This window comes from Phalacrocorax aristotelis, chromosome 1, assembly GCF_949628215.1.
Source record: "Phalacrocorax aristotelis chromosome 1, bGulAri2.1, whole genome shotgun sequence".
Classification (NCBI taxonomy): domain Eukaryota; kingdom Metazoa; phylum Chordata; class Aves; order Suliformes; family Phalacrocoracidae; genus Phalacrocorax; species Phalacrocorax aristotelis.
Window position 1 is genome coordinate 112,454,132 of NC_134276.1, and position 17,487 is coordinate 112,471,618.

Sequence of the window (17,487 nt, forward strand, 5' to 3'; positions counted from 1 at the left end):
TTTGGCAAAGGGTTAAGGAGCTTGCCTCCCTGCAAATGCTGGTGAATTCTACATTTTCCAACTAGGAATGTATTGAAAAAAAGCAGCCAAATTCTGCTCTTTAGAAGAACTCCAAACTGGGAGTCTGCAAGAGAGAGATAAATGCTGGCAGTGATTACAATAACAGGATTAAAATGTAGGATGCATTGCTACAGGTAAGTCTTTTACTATAAGTAATGCTAAAGAAGAGGGTCTGGTTCCATTTAAAGTCAATGGAAATAATGACTGGAATCTTGGACTGAAAAAGGATATTTTTTCCCTTTAAATGTTTTACATACTTCGTGTTTCTTCCAATTCTTTAAAAACCTCAGTGCTATTTATTTTGCAGCTTTGACATATCTTATGGAGCCCTGATATTTTCTTTTAATGTTAAGAATCCAACTGAGAAAATATATGTTAGCTAACCTACCAATCTCTGCAGAATGTCAGTAGTGTGCTACAATTGTGATTGCAAGAGAAGCCCTCTGTTAAGCCAATTAAAGTAACAGCAAAATAATAATAGTTTGAATTAGCCTCCACCGTGGATCTCAAAAGACTTCAGAAACATTAAGGGCCACTCTGACTCATGCTGAACGGTAAGCAACTCCACTGAACATAGTAGGATGACTTTTGAAACAGGATACTATTCAATGTGATTAAACGCATGTGGATAAGAATCTAACTCATTATGATTAGGTCTGTGCGGATGAATGCAGACAGACACGAGATTGCTTCATCTGCGGTCCAACTTGGAAGGATGTAACTCAGCTGCTGCCCGGAGGCCAAATTAGTACATTGCTGATTTTGAGCTAACACGCCCTGCTAACATGAGTGTGCAGAGGAGGGGGTAGGTGGTTTTCACCCTGCACGGATATCTATGTGCTGCAAGTCTCATAGACCTCTTGTGAAAATAAAGGATTTAGAACAAAGGAGAAAGAAACAACCTGTCTTATCACTCAGGCTGTAGTTAAAAGTACTGCACGCAGTATACTGGTGGATGCTGAATGTGCTGAATTGCGTCTACTGTAGAGGAAAAGCCGCTGAGCTGCCGGACTGTGGGACCAACTGAAGGCCAGCTCTACAAATGGAAAGGCTCTCATGGACTTGGGTGGGCTATGGCTCATTTCACATGTCACATTTTGTACATTTTGTACATTTCCAAGCAAAAGGAAACAGAAGATGATTTTAAACCCACCCTGAATGTGAAATGCACCTCTGTTTATGTAGAATGGGATGATTAATTTAAAATTTCATAGTACAAATACAGTTTAAGGCAGCAAGCAAAGAAATCTAACTGCTCTAACACTTTGATTTTCTGTATCTTCCAAAGCAGACAACTCCTAGGTCACTGGATTAATGCAGATTCAGAGGAAAGGAAAGACACAAATGTTTCACCAACTATAATCCCACTGAATCCCTTTCAAGTCAGCATCTGGACTCTGCTGAGTCATTCCTCCTCCATCAGAAGCACCTTTTGCATCGCTAGATGCAGAAGGCCACACTACTCCATCGTACTGTGCAAGAAAGGTGCCCAGGTTGTACAAACTGATGGGATCATGCTACAAAATGGCATGCTTGCATCCAATGGTATGCTGCAAAATGGTACACGCAAACGGAAAAAAGTGTCAGCTACAAAGCAAACACACACTACTTAGAGAACAAAATAATGATACCTGTCACTAATGAAATCGTTTTACAACAAACTTTCAGAACAGCTGGGGTGGTTATGTCAGAAAAAGAGAAACAGTACCACAAACACATGCTAAAGTAACAAAGAAGGGGGGAAAAGTGCAAATATATACCTGTTGGTGTGAAGGTAAAAGACGGGACTGAAAAATCAAAACAAAATACAAACTGGTTATTAAGCTGAAGAGAGAAAGGGAAACATACCACATTAGTATAAATCTAGCAGACAGCTGAACATAAAACAAATGTATATAACTAACCCAGTAGTTCAGTCACATTGATACAGAAATAAAATTAAATTTGCAATTCAGAAAGAAGCTTGTCTCTGCAGGTGCTAGTCTGAAAAAAAAGCTTGATATTCTATTGTGCTCCTGAGGGAACCGGACTGTGGTTTAGCCTTTCGCAATGCCTTGGTTTGGTATTTTAAGTTTTTCTGAAAATCCTAGCACAAACAAAACCCCCACACTGTTGACAATTTTAGAATGCAGAATGACAAATTCCTTAACAAAGCCTTATCAAGGTCCTATTGAATCTTATCTGCAGTTCACTAAGTAAATGCTCATTACACTGAACTAATAGGCACACTTAAGTATTCAGTAAGGAAATAATAATTATATAAAGGAACAAAGAGAACTGCTGTTTTACTCCCTCTGAATCAAGAACAGCACCAACTCTCACTGTAATAAAGACACTAAAATCTACCAAAGCAATTAATTTTTGTTTTCATAGATGAGACCATTAAACAGAGTTACTATCTTTCTTTCTTAAATGATCACTAAAAAAAAAGGTAAAAAAACTCCCTAGATGTAACACCTTTCTACCTTTCAACCCTTGGCTTTAAGAGGGAAAGGTTAACAACAGAACAATGACATTGCTTGACAATCTTCACTCTCACAGCTACTATAAATCCTCTTTGGATCAATAAGGTCTCTAATCCAAATACAGCACACTGGCGTCTGCTCTTCCTATTAGCACATGCTCCCCCTCCTGTTGACAAGACAGCATAGTTTTTCTGTCACTGATGGGCAGAAAAAGGCTAACATTGCCCTTTTCGATCTAATGACAGCAAAGCAATATGTAAGAGAAACAATAAAATATTCACTAAAAGTAGCCTTGAGACAGAATCTGATCAGCAAACCTGGCACAGAAAGAAAAGGTTCTGGCTAAGAGAACAACTGCTTAATCTAATTTTTACAATAACTCTGATATTTAGGGGGAGTCTAGAGTGTCTTCTTGTCATAATTTAGGATACACTGTAGTTTTTTCCCCCCTTTTACCAAGCCAATTTATTTCCAGGGATACGACCCTGAACAAAAAAAGAAAAACCTCTGAGCATTTGCCCATTTCAGGCTTCATTTGTAGCACAGCTCTTTATCTTGGGAATTCCATTGTACTTTCTTTGAGCTAGGCCTTTTCACACAGACAAGTTTAATTTAGCTACATCCAAAAATATAGAACCATAGTAACAAGCTTTCATTAAAATAGAAGGTGCATTTAAACCACAGCTATTCAAAAGAGAATCAAGTGTCTCAAAATTAATTTGCAATCACAGGGACATGAAAAAAAGGTCTTAAACTACTGCCTCATTACTCTTCTGTGAGCTAAGCACTAACCCTAGTTTAGTTTCTTAAGGAACTGAGGAACAGATGAACAGAGGTTCAACCGAATGAAATCTTTATCGCTACCACACGAAAGAACAACTTAATTCTCAGACTTTCTATTAATACTCTTCTGAGTGTTTAAAAGTGCTAGTACAATATGTATGTGTGGGAGTAGTGAAGTATTTTAACAGATGTCAGGCCTGAAGCTAAATATAAAAATTAATAAATAAATGCAAGACTGAAGAAAGTTTGGGCTTGCAGTGATGACTTGATGCACTGCACAGTGGCAAACTACTTTGCAATTTATATTTCACTAAAGATGGCTTTTTTTCTTGAATAACACTTGATAATGGAGATGCAGACCCTACTTTTCTGTATATTTTCATTGAAATCCCCACCAAATTACACAAAAGATATTTTTACAGATATTGAAAAACACAGCTGTTGTGAACAATAGCCGATGTCATTAAAGTAACCATTTTTAAGGACAAATTGTATGCGTTTTGCTTAATCATAGGTACTGCTGAAAGCATAGTGATGTTAGTTTGATAGAACTGTAGAAAGGCAGTATGGCAGCATGCTATTAGTAAAACAAAACAGCGCAGGCCAATGCAGCAGTATGTCGGGGTCTGTCTTATCTAAGAAACCCTAGCAGAACAAAATCAAAGGTGAAATTCATCCCTGATTTCTGTGGTTACAATTCCACTACAACTACTGTGCCTGAAGTCTACTGCGAGCATTGATACTTTAATAGCGTAGAGGGCACCTAAACTCTGCAACGCTCCCGAACTATTTCCATGTTTCCACTCATACAGTTGCTATTTTTAGCACTGCTTCTTCTTCATAGCAACACACTGCTACTGTTTAAAAACATTTGTGTTTTATTTGCCTGTCTTGCCCATCACACATTCATTCTTGAAGCAACTACAGAACATAATATCATGACACCTTTCATACATTAAGATGTGTGCACCTTTTGAGCCTAGGTCTAGCTTTTGATTGCTAAATATCAAACATTCTGCCTCTACTCCTTCAAAAGCAGGACCTCCCATTTTCTGCTACATTCCAGAATTTATGGTTCTTACTCTATGAGTGCCTGTGAGGTACTGCTTTGAGATGTAATAAACTGTAGCTTATTGAATTCAGCTTTAACTTTGGGGCTTAATCAAAAGATTACTGAATCAGAAGAAATCAAGTTTTTATTCCAGAGGATATTCCAGGTAGAGATTCTAGTTTTGCTTGTCACAGAGTACACCGTAAACCACTGCTTGCCCACCGACAATCTGATATAAAAGGTATCAATAACATGAAAACAAGGAGTGCATTAAGTTAGTCCCACTGCTGCCATTCTAACCGAATGCAGATGCAAGATGTGATAGCCCCAGAATTCAGGCCCAATGAAGGGTCTCCCAACAGCATTTATGAAAGTGTCTTGGAAAGTATTATGGACTATCGTGTTTTTGCAAACAGCCACTTCACCACGTTCCCCTGGAACACAAGGAAATTCAAGTACACACACCACAAGCGTTACTGTAATGTACACCACTGTTAGTATTCTTAGCAGCAAGCAAAGGCCCGAACCAGAGGGACGACAATGAGCTACCATCCACTTGCCTCCTTTCCAGATGGTACAGTGTCAGGTAGCAAGGGCATGTTGGAAGCTCCCAGCCTTAAATCCATCTTTGCATTTCTCATTTGTAGGAGTATCTTTATGAAAAGCTAGTCTAGGTATTTTGCTAAAGGCTTATGCTTTAAAGCCAGGATTAACACATGTAAGTACTGCTGCTTTCTGCATTGGCTCCTGACCCATACTTCCTGAAAGTACTGAAGTAATTTGATAATTCCTGCATCGAGTCTTAGAAGAACAAGAGACCGATGATAAAGTAAATAGCCAGTGAACAGGCACTCAGCAGCCAACAGGCTGAAATATATAATACGGCACCTTTTCTGATACCAGCGTAAGTACTAGTGAGTCCATTTCGCTTCTTCCTGTGGCGATATAACCAGATGCTGAAGACCATAAGGATAATCCAACAGGCTGCACCAATTCCAGCAATAAAGGCAGGCTGCTTTACTACATCAGAAATCTGCTGGGCTAAGCTGACTTGATCTTCTGAAGACACAGGGTTTCCATGAGAATCTGAAAAAAAGACACCCAAAGTAGCCAATTAATTTGAATGAGCAACTGTAAAAGGCAGCGTGAAAAGAACTGACATCACTGTAGTCCAGTTTTTCACAGTAAAATCCTTAAAACTGCTCTTCAGAATCTCTTTTTACAGGTCTACATAGAAATGGTTTGTTTTCCATACAAGACAGGTACATCCAACTCCACTGACTTTTGTTTTTTTAAGAAACCCACTAAAATCAGGCCACCAGGCACACAAATAAGAAGGTAGGCTCACACATTTCAAACTTGTGGACTGCTATTGTTTTTTTACTTTTATTTTAGCAAAGCAACACCAGCTTCAGGAAATTACTTAGAAAGTCAGCAAAGAACACAGAAAGTAAAAGAAAGCTCAAGTATGAAACATGCGTAGTCTGTTCTTTGAGCTCTGCAAATGGGTAGAAATCAGTTACCCAAACATCCACTCTCGTAACTGAAAATCACAGAGGAATTAAAAGTACACTCACATGAGGTTGGGTATGGAGGGATACATTTTAATTTAGCATTTCCTGACAATTGACTTAAATCTTGTATTAAACAGCCTAACATATTCTTTGCAGTCTCTCACTTTTACCTCAATTAAAAAAGACTGAATATTTAAAAGGATGTAAAGAAGTAAAAGTACAAAATAACCAATCCTGCCATCTTGATGTGGATGAAAAAGCTTAGGCATAACAAAAAAATGAGTTATGAATTGGTAAAAATAGTCAAGCAGTCTCATTATTACTGAACAAGCAGCCCTTTTCAAAAACAGTTTATCCTTAAATATCCCACATTAAAATAAAGAACATGAATTTTCCCACACGCTTTTGACTTTTTTTAATAGAGAAAGCACCTGTAAGAATCACTCTTTCCTGCTCTTCCCGTACTGAACTTTTGCAAGAACCTTCTAGGAACAGCAATAAGAATATTCAGTTAGTGACTAATGCTTTCTAACTGAAATGAAGCAACTCAAAGACAAAACACTGCCTTCCTGATTTTTTACTACTACAGTGAGCACTTACTGGAAATTTCATTACTGCACAGGGTGAGGGCAAGAATTTGAAACCTTTACTCAGAGCGGATATTGCTTTACACATTCCACAGCTTAGTCTTTGAAATACCCATTTTTACTCTTGTGTAACTCCAACAGTTAGTTGCTTTTTACTAAGGGTAGTGACATCAGATTCAGAATGAGAGATTAACGTTTTAAGGGGAAAGGTACTGTTATTAATTCTATTAATATAAACTACACAAGAAATGAAAACCTATTTACTTAAAAAAACTACACCTTTTCCCTATGAACTAAGCAGTGAATAGATTTTTTTTTTTTAATGATTACATGTCTTTCATTATTCCAAAACAAGCCTAAATAAAATATAAGAAGCTGCAACACAAACAGAAGACGGAATCGCAACAAATCATACAAATAACAAACCTCCTCTGGAAAAGGATACCTTTTGGAATGGGAAACGGTTAAATTAATAACAGCTTCTTCCAGGGAAGAATTCCAGGCTTCACTTTTTGCAACATCGAGGTCAAATACCAATTTTGCCAAGGAATCACCACTGCCTTTGACAGCTACCTTATTGGAAATTTTATTTCATATTTCAGGTCCCTTTATCTTCTGTGATCCTCAGTGCACTGCCTATTCTGAAAGTTCACCAGGCAGACTCATTCTTTTCTTACTAATACACCCTTTGTGTCTGCTGGGTTTATAGATTTCATGCCTATTTGTGCAAGGTTAAGCTGGGTTGCTTCAGATTTTATGGAGACAGCCAAGTGAAGTTCCACACAAGCAGCCAGATGGGCTTAAACGTATAAAGTATACTGTGACCAATGAATTAAATCTGTCACTCTCCATCTCATCTTTTGTCTCTTTGCAGCTGAGGCCATATTAAGATATGAAAACTTGGATCATCAGTCTCTTTTCAAAATGAGTAAGCCCACTATTTCTATATTTTTAAAGAGCTACACTACCTTGTACATCTTAATGGAATAGAACAAAAAAGAACCTACGGTCCTGACTAAATTTAGAAGACTGATAAATATTTTTCTCTAATCCTTTAAGTATATAGATTTATTCAACAAATCCAGGGGAAAAAAAATCACAAACTCAAAAGGCAATAATACTGTTTTTTAAACATGTCAACAATTCAGCCACACAGAAAGACGGTACTTTTGTATATACAAACATTTTGCCTTGCTCAGTCAATGAATGTCTGAAGATTACAAAATACTGAAGAATCTCTTCGAACATTTATGGTTCTACTTTTTTTATTGAAGATTTGTTTCATGGTATTATTTTCCTAGCCATTGCAAGCATAAAAACAGCCTATTAGTATATTTGCTGTTAAGAAATGAGGCTTATGGTGTGTTGTACATGGGTGGACTGTTAGAACCATTACTTTTATTTAGCTTGTATATATTTACACACACGGTGAATAGAAAAATGCATATGTGTTCATGTACAGTCATATAAACAGCATCATAGAAAAGATGATGGAAGGGCTTTCAAGAGGCCACATTTGACCCACATCCTGCTCCTCTTATAATTAAAAAATAGGAAGTAAGCTAAATATAAAGCAGAGGGAATTAACTCTAGTGAACCCTCATTACTAAAAATTTCCAGGAACATTATCTTGGAAGCCTGTCTTTGAGAGGGGCATCTTCCCTCTCCATAATAGGGCTGTGGGATCCTGAACGATCAGTCAGGAAAAAAGCTCTTCAACTAAAAAAAGTACTTTTTCTTCATCCCAGGAAATCTCTGGAAGCTTTGACTGAGATATAAACGGTTCATAATCAACATTCCTGTTCCTGCTTGCACTCCTCAGGGAGACGTGCCAAAATAATAAGCGAACATAAACATTCTACAGCAAAGAGCATCTTACTGCCAGAGCAGCAGCCGCAGCATTTAATGTACTTGAAAATGCCTTAGAGTTGTTGGCGCAGGCTGATCCCACAACTCCCTGAAACCAGCATATTATCACAGTGACTCATCCCTTCGTCTGCCCCAAGATAAGAGCCTTCTTTTTAATCACAGATAATGTTGCTATGGCTATTGCTCACAAGCGACCCGATTTGACTGTCTTGAAGCTCCAAGTTTCAAACTTCAATGAAAATGAACTAGAATTTACATCGAGATGAACCGGGACCTCTAATCCTCTAATGTTACATATTAATAACAACAACAACAACCACCACCATGATGTAAAAGCTAGCATTTAAGTTGTTAAATGTTAAATAAAAGATTAATATACAATTAAGATTGGAATGCCAAAGATTCAAAAAAGACAGGACAACCTTAACTTTGCCCTGTACGTGTAAAACCTATGGAACGATACTTTTCCATAAGTCTGCCTCATTTAGTATAAAAAATGTACAAACAGTAAGTAGGAAAATCGAAGTTTTGTTGGCATTGCTAATTCTGGCAATCCAAAACTTCCAAAACACCTGGAATCTGCAACTTAACGTTTGAGTGTTTCATCAAATGTATGTGCATGATGCAATATGAGAATTACTTGGTAAAATATTACCAGGTTATGAATATGCTGTTTTGCCTTCTCTCTAATTACACACGTTTCCAAAATTGGAAAAATATCAGTTTTGCACTTCAATCTTTTAACATACAGTTTGGAAAGACAGCACCGAACTGGTTTGGAAAGGTTTGCTGTGAGGGAAAAAAAAAGAGATTACTTTCTTTGAGTCGATATTTTTGCCTTGTGGCCTGCAAACAACAAAACAACCTTACAACTGTCACACTAGAAGTTCTTAAAGGGCTGACAGAAAAATATCCCTGAAGGCATGCTAGCTAGTTCACAAATCACACCTCCTAAGTGAAGCAATTAGCACTTACTTGTGTTTGGTGCACTTGAGACATCCACTGGTTGAATAATGCACTGAACATTTTTAATAATTGTGCAGACATCTCCTAATAACTAACTACATACCATATATTCATACAAATTATGTGTTAAGAGTAATATTAACTGCAGTTGTGGGACTTCTCAGAGCTGGTACCCTGAACAAAGTATGTTGCAATATATTCCAATTTCACTACTTTTTTGCCAACAAGCATAGGTAACACTGCCAAGCTATTGTAGGTGGTATCCCATCACTGTACCAAAGTTAGGCTAGAGATCAGCAAAAAATCATTTGTTGTGATAATTCTTGCCTTTCTGTACAGAGCATTTCTGTAATCAACATCATGACAAGACAAATGTTCTATCAAGATTCTAAGATTTTTTTCTCCACAGCACAGTATTGTAAGTACAATATAATGAGCTGTGGCTAACCCTCATGAAATACAAACTTTTCTTCCTTAACACCAAAGCTTTTGCACTCTTTATGTAAAACATCAGCTTTTCTTTTAAAACAAACAAGCAAGCAAACAAATGGTTTTCCAGACTTTGGAATTCCACAAGAAGTTTTCAAAGGTTATTCAAAAGCCAAGAGGAAAATTCAGAAGCCCCAAGGGGAGTGTTTTAAGACAACATATGATTTTTCAGTTTAAAGTCTCATGATTTTAAATACTGAAAGGTGATTTTTTAATAATAAGCAAGTATATCATTGGCTTGTCCGTGGTGGCACGGGAAGTCTGGGGTACTGCAGCTCAGTGAGCTGCTTCATGTCACCTGGGACATAGAAAATGAAAGAGCTTTGAGCTTACAATTTGTACCTGTCTTTGTAACAGGTTAAGTGCGTGCACAAGGTCAGTTATCACAGCTCAGCTGATGCATGGGACTGCAATTGCACGCCTCAGCTCTCAGAGAACCCAATGTCTCCTGTCCTCCCTCTTGTTCTGGAAGGCAGCCTCTGAAAGGTGAAGCTTCCTGCTGTCACACACCCGGCTGAAATTCTGCCCAGGCATTTCTCACCGTCACAAACCCAGGAGCACCCTGCACAGCATGCAGACTCAAATACAAGGTTGCTGCGCAAGACAGTAGGCTACCCTGGGGAAAAAAACCCTCTTCCTTGGATGGTCCAGAGCCAGCCACAACCTAGTCTCACAGTTTTGTAAGAAAAATGCACTATGAGGAGACAGACCTTTGATTTTAATGAAAAGTTCTTAAAAAAAAAAAGGTAAATGAATATCTAAATCGCATAGTATGTCCTGTTTCCACACACAGAATTCTTAATTAATTTAAAAAAACACAAAAAACCAAACCAAAACGTAAGGATTGTAACCTCAGGTGAGGTTTATATTGGATATTAGGAAAAATTTCAATACTGAAAGAGCGGTCAGGCATTGGAAGAGGCTGCCCAGAGAGGTCATGGAGTCACCATCCCTGGAGGTGTTAAAAAAAATGTGTAGATGTGGCACTTCAGGACATGGTTTAGGAGGCCTGGGGGTGTTGGGATGACAGTTGGATTTGATGAACCCAGAGGTCTTTTCCAACCTTAATGATTCTATGATTAATAATTCAGATATCAGGAAAAGATTTCCTGAAGGAACAGTTGGGGTCAGTGACAGAAACGTAGAAACTTGAAGTTGTCAGTGGCAAACACGCAGTTCCTAGAGCACGTAGGTACAGGGTGTCAAGGACTCTTTCAAAGCTTCTAAAAGCAGCATCCTTAGGCCTCTTTCCTCCCCCTCCCTGGCCTCCCTTCCTTCTCTCTGTAACCATGTAATTTATTGCTGGTGAAAAGTGCCAGTTGATGACATCAACAAATTAATATTCTTTCTTCAGAAGAGCTACCAGAAAACTCCAGTGTCTGCTCCACCCCCATACTGGGAGCACATCCAAGAACTAAGAATGCGATTCCTTGTGGGGGCTGTAGGAGAACTTGTATCACGGGGTACAATCAGGTAAACTGCAGCCATTCTCCTGACTTGATGATTTTAGGTTGATGGCTGCTACTAAAGGGTATTCCTTTTAAATTTAAGTGTTCATTTTCAACAGCCGCCTGCAGTTGCCTAAAGGACTGCAGCACTGTCTAGGTATTTCTTTGTGCTGTTTCCAGTGGCATGGATCTCGACAAGACTCCTCTCTCCAGGTCTTTGCCATGTAACAGCCAAATGATGGGATATTTACTACCGGATACGGATATGTAGATTTGGCCCTGGCACTTAATTAGAAGCAAGGAGTACAGACTATGAAAGCAAACCCCAGCCACAAGGAAATATATGGATTCTATCAGACTTGCACATTTGAACACCCTCTGAGGTATGTGATTGCTTCATGCTTTCTAACATAGTGTCAGTAAAGACCAGGAACCCAGAAGGAGGCAAAGATCTTACCCTGACAGAGCCTCATTTTTTGCTTTTTCCACTTACTAAAACCCCAGCGTGATTAAGTTCCATCATAAATTTCACCTTCAATTAGCTTTTCCTTATCATCAGAGAGAAGGAAAAAAAAAAGTGGTTATGAAGTCTTTGGCTTTCAACATTGAGGTCACCCCATTATTTTACACTCAAAAGCCTCACTAATTTAAAACTTTCAAAATCTAAGCCATGTAGAACAAACTTGACTTTGACTGGAAAGCTGGCTGTAGGAAGCTGTGAATGGAAACTGGCTGTAGGAAAGAACAATCCCACAAATAACTACGGGATTTTGCATATATTAATGGAATATCATATAAACTGTGTGTAATTTTGTTGTAAAATCTCTATTAACATAATTGGAAATCATATGCCTCTATAAGTTAAATAAGTTAAAGATGACCTTCATTTCAATAGCCAAAAAAATGTACATGTTATTTCCCAGAGAACATATGAGTCGTTCAGTCTTGTTTTCACAGGCAGCAATTACAGATTTTTGAATATAAAAAGTGAAATAACAAGGAAGCTCCACTGATGACACAGAGGTAGAAAGGACATAAAGTCCAAAGCAACATGCTGAGTTTGCTTTCACAATTACATACTGTGATGATAAGGTATTTTCATACAGGCATACTGGTAAAGCAGCATATGACTATACCTAAAGCTACTTTAAATAATCTTCAGCTAACCAACAGCAAAGATGCATTTCTCCCAGACACATCCAGGAGCAATGCCCCGGTCTGCATTTATGACGGAGAGATATTTGGTGTAAACGAAGTCAGAAGGTCAAGATTATTATAAGTCATCTGTGTACCTCTTTGTCCTGTACTCAGGTTATTTACTAGCGTTCACACATAGTTGATATTTATTGTGCCTAATTTTAGCATCCTCTTGGTTTTTTGCTTCAATAAAGAAAGATAAAATAAGATCAAGACAAATTACATCCCTAAAACTAAAGTGAGCCGATACTTAATGATTCATACTTCCCTATATGTTTTATTACACTTGTCTTAAGTGTGAAAATTCACTTTGAAAAAAATCAATAACCAAAAAGCACTGCTGAATTTAGAGATTAAAAAAAGCCACGTTGTTATAATTCCATCTTTAAAATGCAGTTCTAAGGCCAGTTTAAAACCAGAAATGCCAAATCCTGCTATTCCAGAGATCAAGTAACACTATCTATTTCACTTGTCTTGAAAGTATTTCTGGTGCCATAAAAGACAAAACCAAATAAACAAAAATAATTGAAACCAATAGATAGGATTACCAGCAGGCTTACCTAATTGGATAAACTGGGGATCGCTTTTCACTCCAGGTCCTGCCCCAGTACTTGCTGCCACTTCCACGCTGTATCGAATACCAGGAACTAAGGAGGGGATGACTACAGAAAAGGTGGAACCGTCTACTGTCTTGTTTATATGGTATCGACTTTCATTGCCAAGACACCAAACCTGCAGGGAAGTAAGCATATGGTATGTATAAATATTCAAAATTTGACACCAAAGGATACGTAGAAGGAAGGATGACACATTCCTTTCTGCTGGATAAAGAAATTTAGAATTTGTCACTAACACCTGCAGTCATGGATTGCTGCCCTATGCACTGTATCAATACTGAAAAGAAACTTCTTGTTCCAAAGAGCAGCTCCAACTACTACAATTATTTGATGGATTTATCATAATTAATTTACAGTTCAACCAATGACATCAGTCATTACAGCATTAGTAATATGGAACAAAGAAGGGAAGCCCCGTAGCCAAGAACAGTGCACATAAACAACAAAGTAAGAGCATTCAGTTAAATGACTTTATAATTCTCTTGTTCAGGAACCATTTGTCAAGCAAGGCTTTCTTCACTCAAGTGCAAGGGCAAGTTTTTCATTACATGATGTCACAAAACAACAGATGGCATGCTGGAATCCCAACTTTTTTGTTGTTTGTTTTTGTTTTTTTAAAATGGCAGCAAGAGGCAAGGATTGAGTAGCATGCCATCTTCTGTTGAGAGTCAACAGCATGATACCAGATCTAATTTTTTGGCTGAGATCAGGACACAGGCCTAATGACTTCAATTCACCCCTTTATAAATTACATCAGTGATATTAAATGATTGGGAGTAACAATATGATGAGATATTTTTATCTCTTTAGGCCTGCACCATTGATGTGGCAATTGCTTTTAAGAGTGTGGTTGAACTTCCAACTAATCTAGATCTGCTAAAACATTGATGAAGCCGTGTTGATTTCCTTTTCATGCCCTTTCCACAAATGTATTGCTCTACAATGAGTATTTGTAGAGTTAAGTTAAATTCAGTAAAGAATCTGTAAAGAAGCGAACTTTCCTGAGAACAGCAGCATTTCTGAACCTGTGCTGATTGTACACAGGAGGGAAGATTTTGCTTTTGACATATGGAGTCCCTAAAAGATTTAGTACCCAGATAGCTGCTTTTAATCCCTCGTGCAATTCTGCCACTGTGGAGATTGTCAGGTGAGTGAGCTCAAGTTTCACATACAGAACAATTGCTATGGCCCTTTCTGTAATGCCCTTTCTGCCCGGACGCTGGAAATTTTATTTCACTTTCAGGACATTTTAAGACCCTTTTTCCTTCTCTGGATGCCAAGGATTGAAACAAGGTTAGTGGGACACTGTGAGACAGTTTCAGAGGGACACTGAAATGTATTTTAAGCTCCTTTGAAATAGAATCCCAATGCAGCATATACATAAGTGCTGCTGTAGAGCAGGTCAGAGCACACCAAGAGAAGAGAATCTCCTTTTTATATTCTAAGTATACACTGTTTCACTCTGTAGTAGTAGTATAATTACTAGTAATATTAGTAATATTGCTCTTAAATCCTACAGGATGGTCCATGAAAATTTATGTAAATAAGAACACAATAAAGTGAGGAACAAAAGATTTAAATCTACGTTTTGACTTATGCCATTTTCACAAAAATTGTTACTGCCACCTTGTACAATGGTGTAGGCGCAAACAATAAAACCAATTTATTATGTACTTATACGTATGCACTAATTCATAAAAATGTTTTGTTCTTAGGCGCTCAGATACATGGAGAAATTCACAAAACAAGAATGTTAAGTTAAATATCAGGTTGTTCAGTAGTTGCCATACTATATTTGATTGTATACCTAAACAGGCAAGTGAAAACGAACTTTTAGAATGTTATGAAGGAAGGAGGAATTCACAATATAACAGACACATAACTGAAGAAAGAATTACTATAACAAGAGAATTTCTAACTTCATGCTAGGGAAGGAAGGAATGACTTTTGTTGTGATTTGAATTTCTGGCTTTTTCTGTGTGCTACTGACAGTTCTTCAATTAAGACTGTATCCTCCTTCCTATTTATTTTAACCTTTAATTAAAGTAGGCACACTCTTGCCTTAGATCTGAGTTGCTGAGAAAACAAAGGATTCCCCCTACATATGCATACCTTTTTTTCTGGGAGAAAACAGGAGATAGAAAAAACAAAGAGGAAAGAAAAAAGAGAAAATTTTACAAGACACCTATTTGGGCTGTTTTGTTATTAGTTCTTAATCTTAAATCACTGGTTCTGCATTTATTTAGTTTTTAGATGAGTATATTAATTACTTATAGCAACTTAAACAGCAATTACATATATATTCATCATGTCTGCTTTCTGTCCATGGTGAAAGCACAAAGGAAAATAAAGGTATCCACACAATAAATGTAGATGTGAAACGTGCCAGTGTGCCATCTACTGCCACACAAGCACTACAAGATGCTTGCTCCTACACCTGATAACCTGTTACCTCTGAATGCCAGGAGGTATGTTAGGTGCTATATCTACTGGTAAATGTGAATTTCCTGACTTCTATTGTTTTGTCCTTGCAACCTTAACATTCTTCTGATGCAGTTTCTTGATGGAAATAATTCCATCTCTTCAGCTCAAGGTCTGTCTTTAAATAAAATAAGTTTGCAAGTATTTTTTCTAATTATATCATAGATCTGAAACTAAGCCATAAACTGATTTTTTTTACCAGCTGACCTGGTTCTGAAAGGCATTTGATTATTCTAAATTGACCGTGATGCTTAGTGATCTCTTCCCTTTCCCATTTCTACTGAGAAAAAAAAAAATAGCAAAATGAGTTTTGATGGCTAGAAATATATCTGTAGCACAGTGTTTTAACCTGAAGAATAGTCAAGACATTATAGTCTGAAAAATTTTCTCAATAATGTGCATTTGTGGGACACTGAAACCAAAGATCCTGCCTCTCCGTGGCTATAAAGCTTACTTGATATCCACAGCTAGACATTTTAAATGTCTGTAGCTTGCTTAGGAAAAATAAGCTTAATTGACTTTGCTCTATAACTCACTGAAAAAGAATTTGAATTGAAAATAAATATAGTGTATGTTTCTAATCGAACATGAAATATTATTTTATAATGTACTTACATTTTGTTAAAAATTAAATAGCGTAATGAGAATTGTGTTTGTGTAAAAAATTTCTACACACTAAATACTTTTATTATAAAAGCACATGCTTTACTTGAAAGTTTTCCATTTGTTTTAACTACCCAGTTACACATAATTTACTCAGATGTTAACACTGTTAATTATTATCCCTGAGCTTTTCGAGTCATTAAGCATATTTACTACCTCAGCCAATGTCTCTGAGTCACAAAATGGTTCTCAAGCAGGTATGCTTCCCTCTCTAGTTGTATGCGCATTTCTCAAGTTATGATGAAGGCAAGAAGGTAGCTGTTTTAATTAAGAGTGTTGACCCTTTGCTTTGATTTATGGAGGCTGTTTAATTGCCTTCTACCATCTACACAGAATTACTAAATATGGAGTTTGAGGCAAAGAAGGGATTTTCTATCTCATTTACTCTGACTAACCGGTAGATGGAGCCAAGCATCCACGAACAACCTAATCTGCCACTACCCGGCCAATATCCCCTCTGCCAGGGGATCAAGGCATGACAGCAGTACCTTATATTCTTGAACCATCCCGTTTTGGTTGTCCTCGGGGGGCGGCTGCCAGGTGACCACAATAGCCGTCCCGTTCCCATCGTTCTTAGTTACTGAAACACTCTGAGGTGGAGCACTAGGAGCTGTTTGTTTGGAAAGAAGGATTGAACGGTTAAGTTTGTCACACATAGAAGTGAGCTTTTTTAAGAGGAAGATGGTTTCTGGGCTACACAAATGTATTCTTTTATGCCCCACCCTTCATTGAGGGCAGTTCCTGCCCACAAGATAAAAAGATACTGAAGGAAAGTGATGTGACCCTGCAACCTGGCTCCTCAGTTCTGCTGCAGTCTCGCTGTGCAGGACAGGGAAAGTCACACTCACCACCAGTCTCTCCACAGTCATTACCTGAATGTCACAGTCCTGAGCACTGAATTCCTCAAATCATCTCACCCAGGTTCAACAGTTTTGAAAAATAAAGTCTATAAATTGACCCCAACAGAATGCTAAATCTCAGTTCCTCTAGTGTGTAAACAATAATGAGTAATAAAAAGCTTATTAAGATCAGGACAGAATGTGTTAATATTAAGGCATTTATAATAATTTATGGTTTGCATTTTAAACAGTGTTCCTGAAAACTGGATGCTTAGCTCATGCTTGGGATGAATGCAGTTAAGCACACCTTTTCAACCACTCAAAGCAATAAACCAGATTTCCAGAGCATTTATTCTGGGGAGGGAAGAGAGAAGGGGAAAGGCTGCACCTCTCAACAGAGGCACCAAAATCCCTATTCAGAGGCACTGGCCATCTTGCATACTCATCATGCCTAAGCA

General features: G+C 37.7%; 1 protein-coding gene across 8 annotated transcripts in view; it reads right to left on the reverse strand.

The window, feature by feature from the left end:
* Positions 1 to 17,487, reverse strand: part of ROBO1 (roundabout guidance receptor 1) — a 748,981-nt gene that overhangs the window by 33,631 nt on the left and 697,863 nt on the right. For 6 of the 8 annotated variants that reach the window (XM_075102152.1, XM_075102145.1, XM_075102162.1 and 3 more), the window contains 4 exons: positions 16,679 to 16,800; positions 12,990 to 13,161; positions 5,248 to 5,445; positions 1,821 to 1,847 (listed from right to left, as the gene is read on the reverse strand). In XM_075102152.1, the coding sequence (XP_074958253.1) occupies positions 1,821 to 1,847; positions 5,248 to 5,445; positions 12,990 to 13,161; positions 16,679 to 16,800 (519 nt within the window). The remainder of the gene's footprint in view (positions 1 to 1,820; positions 1,848 to 5,247; positions 5,446 to 12,989; positions 13,162 to 16,678; positions 16,801 to 17,487) is intronic. The other 2 variants (XM_075102180.1, XM_075102135.1) reach the window with 1 other exon arrangement.